This window comes from Malaclemys terrapin, chromosome 19 (genome assembly GCF_027887155.1).
Source record: "Malaclemys terrapin pileata isolate rMalTer1 chromosome 19, rMalTer1.hap1, whole genome shotgun sequence".
Taxonomy (NCBI): domain Eukaryota; kingdom Metazoa; phylum Chordata; order Testudines; family Emydidae; genus Malaclemys; species Malaclemys terrapin.
The window spans coordinates 18,584,055-18,594,668 of record NC_071523.1 but is presented as its reverse complement, the minus strand read 5'-3'; the positions used below and the strand labels follow the sequence as shown (position 1 = coordinate 18,594,668).

The 10,614-nt window shown below is 46.8% G+C and overlaps 1 protein-coding gene across 1 annotated transcript in view; it reads left to right on the top strand.

The window, feature by feature from the left end:
• Window positions 1-636: 636 nt before the first annotated feature.
• TTC34 (tetratricopeptide repeat domain 34) overlaps window positions 637-10,614 on the top strand; it is a 49,072-nt gene continuing 39,094 nt past the window's right edge. Inside the window, exons 1-3 of the mRNA XM_054008890.1 lie at window positions 637-690; window positions 3,105-4,771; window positions 6,307-6,532. Of these exons, the coding sequence (XP_053864865.1) occupies window positions 3,168-4,771; window positions 6,307-6,532 (1,830 nt within the window). The 5' untranslated portion in view covers window positions 637-690; window positions 3,105-3,167. The remainder of the gene's footprint in view (window positions 691-3,104; window positions 4,772-6,306; window positions 6,533-10,614) is intronic.

The following is a 10,614-nucleotide window of genomic DNA, read 5'->3' as shown; positions in this document are numbered from 1 at the left end:
AGCCCTGGTGAATGACTTTGGGCACCACTTCATCACTGTCTCACCCGACTCCACATGGGGAGCAGAAGGGAGACAATGACAAGCCTCTGCCATGACAGCGAAGCACCTCCTTTGGGGGGAACTGCAGCTAGGTCGTAGCTACCTCAGCCCTACAGCAATGTCTAGCTGAGACCAGGTGGGTGAGGTAAAAACTGGTCTCTCACCAACAGAAGCTGGTCCAATAAACAATATTACCTCATCCACCTTGTCTCTCTAATATCCTGGGACCGACCCAGCTACAACTACATTGCATGAGACTAGTAGGACAGAGAGATAGAATCATAGGGATAGAAGGGACCGCAAGGGTCATTAGATAGATAGCTAGATAGAGGAGGTGTACGGGGATAGATAGATAGATAGATAGATAGATAGATAGATAGATAGATAGATAGATCTGGCAGTTCAGGCTTCAAGCTCCCCAGTGCTCCAGCCATGGACTGTGTGCCTGCACTGTGCAGCCATCCCCTGCCTGCGGGAACAGAAGCCTGTGTTAGTGTTTACCGTCTCCTGGGTAACAGGGCATGTGGCAGGATGAACCGAGCCAGCCAGTTCTCACCCCATCTCTCCCAGCGGCAGCCACTTCTCCTGAGTGCAGCCGCAAGGAATCTCCGAGATCACCCTGCACCTCCACCGCAGCGAGCGTGTTCAGACGTGAGTTCCCAGGCCCTGCTTGTGCCCTTCTCCCCCAGCCCCCTCCCCTTTGTTTCCTCTGCTCTTCTGTCCCATTGGCTGGGGAGTGAGCCGCTCTGGGTTTGGTCCCTGTCTAACCTTTGTAGAGTCCCACCTTTTCATAGTGGGAGGAGAGAATGTGAGACCCCCATCCCCTCCAATCCCAAAGCTAGGTAGAATTCACGCAGACTTGGCTATTTGTGCCAATAGTCTGCCCCCCCACACACACACACCCCCAACCCCCCCAGCTTCAGAAACAAAGACAGGTTGGAAATTGCTTCCTCCCTTTCCACGCTTTCTCCCAGTGCCCAGAAAAGCAACAATGTCTGAGGAATGGCAAACAGCAGGCAAAGCAGTGTGTGTGTGGGGGGGGGTTGTTTCTTTCCCAGTGTCCAGCTGTCAGAGGCAGTCTGATGGTGCAGGTGGGGTGAGGAGGAAGAGGGTCAGACAAAGGGATGGGAGGAGCACAGATCAGAGCAGAGTCGGATAGAGCAAACTCCTGAATCAGGGAAGGGCATTTGGAAATTAACCCCCATTGTGCTAGGCGCTGCACGCACACAAAATGAAAAGACAGCCCCAGCACCAAAGAACTGGCATTCTGAGCATCCACTTTATTTCCTCTTTTTAAAAAAAAAAACCGTAAACATTCAGTGTGGAGAATGCAGCAAATGTTTTGGATAAACAAGTTATAAAAGGCATCAAGTACAGGGCCCCAAATGGTATCTTCTGTGGGCCCAACGCTGGCTATAGACCTTTGTGCTTGCTGGTCAGGTAAAAGGTGCTGTGTACCCTCTTGTTCTCACAGAAGCCAATAAGGGATGATGACTTTATTGAGAGCTGGGGATTCAGAAATTAGACCTGAACTAGTTCTCTGATGTGGCGTTGGGGCAGATTGCGGTCTCTGGGGTGAGATATGAGACTGATGTCCCGAAGGCTTGCTCTGTGGGCATGGTGCTGTTCGCCAGGTCTCGGAGTGGCTGATAAGACTATGTGCTGGGCCTGGTTTTCCTGCAGTGTGGGTCAACACCAAAGCCAGAAGCTGCATTTTCCAGCTTTGCTGTTCTTTTCTTTCCACTCTTGTGAGCATTTGTCTTGTTTTATCTTCTTATGAAACGGGATTGGACCTTCACAACAGCAGCAATAACAGCAGCTCCATCCCATCTCAGCTAACTTCTTCTCTTTTCCCCTATGATTGCCATCTTTGATACCATCTGATAGACTGTCAAACAAGGGGAGGATGTCTCCTTCGAAAAACTCTCTGCAGCAAAAGGGAAAGGGAACAAGCGATGTTGTTAAAAATGAAAGCCTTACTTAATACTTTACCTTTCCAATGTTTTAACTATTTTCCCTTGCTTTCTGTATCTTTAATAAAAGGGTTAAATGATTTGTAATGCTGGGTTTACCAAGCTGAGGTCTCTGCATACCAAACCTCAAACTTCATTTAAAACTGTTTAATGTTGGACAGTGACTGGATTATGTTAACACCTTTGACTCTTTGGGCCCATATGTTCCATCTAAATCAGTGTTTCCCAAACTTGGGACGCCGCTTGTTCAGGGAAAGCCCCTGGCGGGCCGGGCCGGTTTGTTTACCTGCCGCATCTGCAGGTCCGGCTGATCGCAGCTCCCAGTGGCCGCGGTTCACTGCTCCAGACCAATGGGAGCTGCTGAAAGCGGCATGGGCCGAGGGACGTACTGGCCGCTGCTTCCAGCAGCTCCCATTGGCCTGGAGCGGCGAACCGCGGCCAGTGGGAGCCACGATAGGCCGGACCTGCGGATGCGGGAGGTAAACAAACCAGCCTGGCCCACCAGGGGCTTTCCCTACACAAGCGGCGTCCCAAGTTTGGGAAACACTGATCTAAATTAATACAACGGGTCCAAAAGCATGGTTGGGGGAAGGGAGGGAATGGCCCTCTCTGGTTTGGAGGATAGAGAAAGATGTGCTTGATGGGGAAGGGAGATGGTTGGAAGACAGCAGCAGAGTAATGGTAGGTTTGTTTATTACACAAGTATGTTTAAATTCCTCCTCTCCAATATTTGACACTGAAAATATTTCATATATGTTGTCAAATGGAATTTAACAACAAAATTCAGCATTAAATACTGAGGGCAAATTTCTCCTCTCTGTTCCACATGCAGATCTGGGTAGCATATTCTGTGCTCCCCCTGATTCTTGTATCCACCCAAGGTCTACCATCATACCTTAGATCGTGAGCTCTTGGGGGAGGGACCGTTTTTTGGTTATACGTGCATACTTTCCGGTGCTCTTTTTACGACTCTGTGACCTTCAAAACATCTGAGGCCCTTGTTTGTGTCTGTCAATTTGATGGCTTAGAAAAAACAATGGATACCCACGAGCGATGTGCTTAGTTTTAACTGCTCTAATTTCTGTTCTACAGGCACCCGACAGGGCTGCGTGTGAAACGACACTTGCTGAAGATGTAAATGCCTCTGTGTTCAGAATGTCAGCGCAGGAGCTTGCCACGCGGCTCTGCAAGGAAGGGGACCAGCACCTAGCTATGGATGAGCTGCCACTAGCCACAGCTTTCTACATGGCTGCATTCAGCTGCAGTGCACTCCTGGCAGTGCAGAAAGTAAAGTCCCTTGGGAAGGGGCCCTGGGAGAAAGTGATAGCTACCCTGGAGACGTGGTGCACAGGCAGAAGTCAGATTCCCAGGATACACTGCAACAACTTGGCCATTGTGTCACTCAACATGGGAATAGCTGCAGTCTTCCTATCCGCCCTAAGCCCCAACAACTTGGCTTCCTCTGTATTCAAGCTGGAGGCCATGCTCAGGCAGGGGCGCTATGAAGAGGTGGTAAGCCGGTGCAATGCCCTGCTCAGCACTCATCCCAAATACTCAGTGGAGCTGCTGCTGACGAGGGCTTTGGCCTGGGTGCTGTCGGGGACGCAATCTGGGAACGGAGTTGTGGACTATATCCAAGCTTTCGTGACACACCGGGCTGAGACGGTGGCATATGTACGCAGCAGGCAGAGGGAACACCTGCCACTGGTGATCCAGACCTTCTCTGATTACCTCTCAGTGCACCGGGAGACGGGCCCAAATAGCAGGGCCTTGGATGGCCAGTTGGGTGACTGTTATGACTTCCTCGTTGCCGTGGCACCGAATGGCATCCAGGTATGCCGGGCACAGGCCGCGTACCTCTATGAGAAACATAAATTCGAGGAGTGTGTGGCAGTTTACAGCAAGGCTATGGAGGCCTTATCTGCTGGTAACAAGCTCGGAGATGAGAGAGCTCTGGGTGTCCTCCTAGGCCGGGCCGCTGCTTACTTCTCCTTGGGTGGGCGGACACGGGAGATGATGCAGGACTTGATAGACGCCTTCAAGATAAGCCCTGGCCAAGCGAAGCAGCACTTTGATGAGCTTTTCTCATCTTGCGACACTGAGAGCATTAAAGAACAGGCCAGAGCTGTCCTGGATGTAGAGTTTGCGGCCTACAGGGAAGCTGTGCGTACTCGGCCTGAGCTCCGAGAGGATGCTGGCACAGAACTGCTTTCCCCAGTCATCCACACTCTCCAGTTCCTCATTCAGATCGCCCCAAGGTCCAGGCGTGAGCTGAGTGTCCGGCTGGCAGATTGCCAGCTGCTGAGCAGGCATGTCAACAGCGCTCTGAAGATCTGCAGCCACCTCTTGGAGTCTGACCAGAATACTTATTACAACAGCCTCCTGGTCCTGCGAGGGTTTTGTTACCTCCACGCCAATGACTGTCAGCAAGCCCTGCCGGACTTCCAGAAGGTCATCGAGCATGACTCCCCACACCCCAACAGTTGTGTGAAAGCCCTGTGCGGGCGGGGACTTATCCGGATTTTGGGTGGCAGTCCTTACCTCACGGCCCTGGATTATATCACTGCCTGTCGACTGAGATTAGACGAAACCCTCCTCACTGTCAAGTCCTATGTGCCCTGGAACCAAAGAGGGCTGCTCCTGAAGGTGCTCCAGGAAGAAGGGCAGAAGATACTCCAGAAAAAGCCATCTCCAAAAGGCAGCTCAGCCTTCAGGCAAAAGAAAGGAGCAGGACTGAATGGATTCCTGACAAAAGAAGGGTATGGCTTGGGCGGGTTGATTGTTCAGGTGGATGGGAATGGGATACAGACCCTTTCATGTCTAGGCCACCGGTTGGTGGGAACCCAGCCTAAACTGGGAGGGGGCAAAAGCCATTAACATCTAAGGGCTGCTCAGTGTCCTTGATGAAATGAGATGGAGGGATCTCACTCTGGTTTCTCATGGAGTAGATATCCACATCACCAAAACAGTCATTTTTGGTGCTAATAGGCCCCCTCACTGGAAGTCTCAGCAGAGTTCAAGCACTGAATGGGCCATGAAGACAACTCCCCTATGCGCTCTAAAAGAGGTCCTAGCAGATCAGGGGTGAATGACTGCAGGGGAGGCTTGATTTTCTGCTATCTGTGCTGCACCTGGTTTGAGGATAAAAGAGTAAGTTCCTATCCAGGGCTGGCAGTCTGGTACCGTTGGCCAATGCTAAATTAATGACTGTAACACTTAAGGGGAAAAACAAATCAAAGCAGAGTTAAGGCATCTAAATCCATTTAAGCTTCTGCTCCACTTTCTCCCAGGGAGAGTGCTATAAATAAGATTAGCAGAGCTGGTTGTATTTTTCAGTTGATTTTTTTAATGAAAAATGGCTTTTTGCGGGGGGGGGGGGGGTGAGCGGAAGGGGTTGTGAAAAATTTTATTTCTTTATAAATTGTCGACTTTTTCAAAGATGAATTGAAAACCAAAAACATTTGTGTCCAGTTTTCAGTTTTTCAGCCAAAGAAACAGAAAATTGCTGTAAAACATTTTCAAAACCACTATTTTTTTCATTTCTTTCTATATTCTTCCTGGAAAATACTCAACTATTTTCTGACCAGCTCTAAAGATTGGAAAAGAAATGGGTTAAAAATTTGGTGGCAAATGGAGTACCTCACTCTGACACACAGTTTGGCCTATACAATCGGGGATACTTTAGAGAGGTCTCTTATTAATAATAGCTAAGTCTATATAGCATTTTGCTTCGGTAGATCTCAAAGCCCTTTACAAAGCAGGTCAGTGTCATTATCGCCATTTTACAAATTGGGAAACTGAGGCACAGAAAGGCAATGACTTCCACGTAGTCACCCAATGGCAGAGCCTGGACTAAAACCCAGATTTCCTAAGTCCCACTCCAGTGTTCTTAAAGCAGGAGGCTGTCTAACAAGGCTGTTCCCATGTACATGTGTTAGTGTTTTATAGCAATTTTTAGCGGGAGAGAGTTCTTCAACTGAGATAATACATAATTTTCTATACCTACTATTTTTATTATTTGTATCGAATAGTGTCTAGGAGTCCCCATCATGGACCTGTACCTTCTTTTGGAGCCATGCTTTTACCTGTACTTATAAGCTCGTTTATAAATAGGCATTTGATGAAATGTTTACAATGTGGCTCAAATGTTTAAGCGACAGGAAGTTCTCCATTGCTGCAGACAGTGAAGTTTGGCCGCCATTTTAGTACGGGGCTCATCCAGAGCCAGCAGCACTGTCTGACCGATAGAGAAGCTTCACCAGAACTACCATCAGTTCTTCCTTTGTTTATGCAGGGACGCCTTCGGGGTTCACCAGCTGGCTTCTCTCTTGATGGAGCTGGACCCTTCTGATGAAACATCTCAGATCCTGTGTGCCGATGCCCTGTACCAGCTGGATCGGGTGGAAGAAGCTCACAGAATCCTCTTGGTAGCCCTCTCTAGGAATCCCCAGAGGTCTCCCATCCTAGCAAGGCTGGCGCTGCTGCAGCTGAAGAAAGGCTTCTTGTATGATGGGACTCAGGTAAAAAACATCTGGCTTGCAACACGGGCGAGACAAAATCCTGTGGTTGAAATGACTGGGGAGTCCACAGTTATCGTTGGCTGATGTTAGGGATGCCGTATGTACGCACTGAGTGGTGTTTGCGAGAAATGAACAATTGGTGCGTCGTGATCTGGGATATTGGCAAAGTTCTGGGGTGAGCTGCTTGGAAAACGGGTTCATCTTTCATGACCATTTTCGTGAAAAATGAGTCCCTTTTCTTGCTGGAGATTTTCAAATTCAAAACTTGTCAACCCGCTCTCATTCTGGGGAGTGCAAAGTTTCAGATGAATTCCCAGGGCTTCGTCACTTCCCTGTGGCTAGTTACAGTGGACCTACTTACAGATTCCTTCACCCAGCATTGTGGAGCCTTTGGCACAAATAGTGCCATGCACATGTGGGATAACATCCTTATTGTGACCAAAAATAATACAATCCTGGTCAAGTGCATCTCACATCTTAAATTAAAATCTCTGGTGTGCAGCAAGACTCCATAGGAGCAGACTCAGGGTTGGCGACGTGGTGAAGTTCAGAGCTAAAATTAGATTTAAGTATCCCAGCCACTAACAGAACTTTTATGATCCAAACTCAGGCTTGGACGGGGAAGCTCTTGCATTGTAACACCGGCTGTACAAGGACGTAACCAAATGCAGCCCATTCATCACATTGCATTTAATGACACCTTTCATCAGAGCCTTTTAACTAGATAGAGCATGATTGAATGTGCTGCCGTGGTGGTAATATCATTGATGGGATTGGTAATTTTCCCTTAAAAGGGAAGGAAATAGGCTATTGCCTTTCTTCTGCAGCTACCTAGTCTTGCTAATGGGTCTCTGTGACTCTTTCCCGGTGCCTACATGAGGCAGCAAGAAGATCTGCAAACTGCTGCCTTATTTTAGGATCTCACAGGCTAGTGGATTCATGTCTCTCGAAAGCAGAGAACATGTCTGTGTTTATGGCCCTGCAAATAAAGCAGTGATCTTATGAAATGTATTCCCTAGTGGATGGGTAAAAAATTACTGTCTGCCACCAAGTCTCTGTGGATTCACTCTACTCACAGGTGGAAATCCTTGATTGAGAAATGCAGTTTAAATCCTACGTTCACCTGAAATCTGAGAATATCTAATTCTCTCACCAACCCCACCTAGGAAACCTAATATTTGACCCATCAGGTGAAAAGCTACCAGGAAGGCGAGTGACTGGGGTACAATGAACTCCATTTCTAGCTCTGACCCTGGTTGGTACTTACTAAGAGAACCAGAAGTCCCTTCCCCTGTCTGGTTTTAGGTAACAGTTTGTCTTAAAGAGCACCCAAGTTCCAAGGTAAGTTGATATTCAGAATCTTCCTCTCAGCACCTGCAGACTGGTTATCATGTTCATTGCATACACACAGTTCCCACTGAAACCAAGTTTGGAAACTCTAGGAAGAAGTATTTTGCCACAGTAAAACCGCATCCACTCATTGTAACTTCCTAACAATGTATGGCATCCCAGGGGGAGAGCATCAGTGGCCCATATACGTATGGAGGAGGAAATCAGTGACCATGATCTGATACACAGAGTTAGCAGTGGCACTGAATCTAGCAGCTACAGCAAAGCTCTTGGAGTCAGGACACCTGGGATTCATGGACACAAACTTGCTGCATGAACTTGAACAAGTTCTTTAACTTCCGCATTTCATTTGATCCAAATGTGATAATAATTAATAAGACTTGCCTACTTTGGAATGGGAGCTCCCTGGTCAGAAAGTGTGTCTTCCTGCAGATCTAGGCGGAGCCTAGCATATTGCAGGTGCCACTAAAATATAAATAGACTAAGAAAAATATTCAGCTTAATATATTATCACTAGCAGAAGTGTTTTGGGGTCCTTGGATAAAAGAGACAAATGCTTGTGGGCATAAGGAGATTGCTTGTTAAATTGGAAGGGATTCAAGAATTTTTATTTCTGCTAAGCAGATATAACTGCCAAGATTAAACAGTTAAATGACCGGAGTTTGCCAGCAGAGGACACTGTTGCATTTTTAAACTATGTAATAAATCCTCCAGATGAGAAGGAGAAAAGCATTCCACCAAACCAAATGTGTTATTTTTCCCCTGTGGAGTATAAAACGTCTGTGCTATGTGCTGAGAATGCGAGAGCTCTGAGTGAATGATACCACTCATCAGAGTTCACATATAGTCCTTGGAAAGTCTGACTTTGAACAAACTTTTTAAAGTACTTGTTATTTGGAGTCACAATTTTTTTTTTTCCTTTTGGATGTGCACAAAAACAGTGGTTGAAAATCCATTGCTTTAACTCTTTGACCGGGACATGTTACCCAAAGGGGCATATTCCATGATGGAATCACACTTGAACTCTGAAACTGATGGCATAAAACTTCTTGTGGAAGGTTTTCTTCCCTTTCCACAATTTTCCAAGTCTTGCAAGCTTTGATAGCCATCAGGAACACTGAGAAAATCCCGAAGATCAGTGTCTGAAAGACAGCAGCAGATTTCCCTCACTGCCACCTGCCCCATAATGTGGCAGCTCACATGCCTGCACTACTCCGCCTGCACTTGTTTTGTAGCAAGTATCAATCACTGCAGAAATGTATAGGATAGGTGCAATCCTCAAGTGGTGAGATTTGACATCTGCTTTTCACATGCCCAGCTGTATGCATGTGGCAGTGAAGAATGGAGCCTAGTGTCCGCTTTTTCTCATCAGAATTGGTACCTAAGGGGTGGGGGGAAGGGAGCATCTGAAATCACTACGTTCATTTTGACTTCAATGCCTGTTTATTCAATTTGTACCATGTTTTATATGAAAAAAATGCCTATCCATTTGCCTTTCTGGTGCAATGGAAAGCACGCTTTCTAAAAGGAGGTAATAAAGATAACCTGACCTTTACCCAGCAACCTTCCATCCCAAAGCCCTTTGCGAATGAAATGAAGTTCATGTCAGCCACCACTAAAATGCATTCCCCTGTGGCGAAGTGTAACAGAGCACAGCCACTTTTTGAACAGTCAGTACAGTACCTGGCTGAAAGTGCACAGAGAACTTACCATAGCCGAATGTGATTTTTCTGAGTTGGAATTTAGCCAGAACATTGTTCTTCCTGTGACTACTGTAAATGGGATCTTTAATGATCGGTTTATGTGTTATCATCCAAAAGATAGCAGCACAGTGGCCTTCAGCACCATAGGGGACATGAGAGGGAAGAGTCCCTCTGTTGTGATAATTGGACCTACACAGTTACCCTAGTTGTCAGTTCGGCTGTAAAAAGAACTAACCAGGGGTGGTTCTTTGATGACTTTTCATCAACTCCTTGATTTTTGCTTTTGTGGCCCAGATAAGTAATTCTTCCCCCAGTCTCTCCACCAGACTGAATCTCTTTGGGGGCCATTATGGTACAGTTCAGCTCTCTTTGAATGTTATGAAATTTTTCACAATTCTTTTCTCTTTTCTTTACCATTTCTAATAAGAACCAGCCCAAGCTTTCTCCCCGAATTCAAATCAAATCTACTCCAAAGCTTGGAATTTTGGATAACATTTTTCCTGCCTTTATTTCAAAATGTCTGCTGTTTCCATGTTTCATGGCCCATCCAGAGCAAGAGAGAGTAGTGCTCACAGAGAGAGATTAAAAAGACTGGGACTTTTCAGCTTGGAAAAAAGACGACTAAGGGAGGTATGATAGAGATCTGTTAAATCATGACTGGTGTGGAGAAAGTAAATAAGGAAGTGTTATTTACTCCTTCTCATAACACAAGAACTAGGGGCCACCAAATTAATAGGCAGCAGGTTTAAAACAAAGAAAAGGAAGTATTTTTTTTCACACAATGCACAGTCAACCTGTGGAACTCCTTGCCAGAGGATGTTGCGAAGGCCAAGACTATAACAGGGTTCAAAAAAGAACACGATAAATTCACAGAGGATGGGGCCACCAATGGCTATTAGCCAGGATGGGCAGGGATGGTGTCCATCAGCTCTGTTTGCCAGAAGCTGGGAACGGGCGACAGGGGATGGATTACTTGATGATTACCTGCTCTGTTCATTCCCTCTGGGGCACCCGGCATTGGCCGCTGTC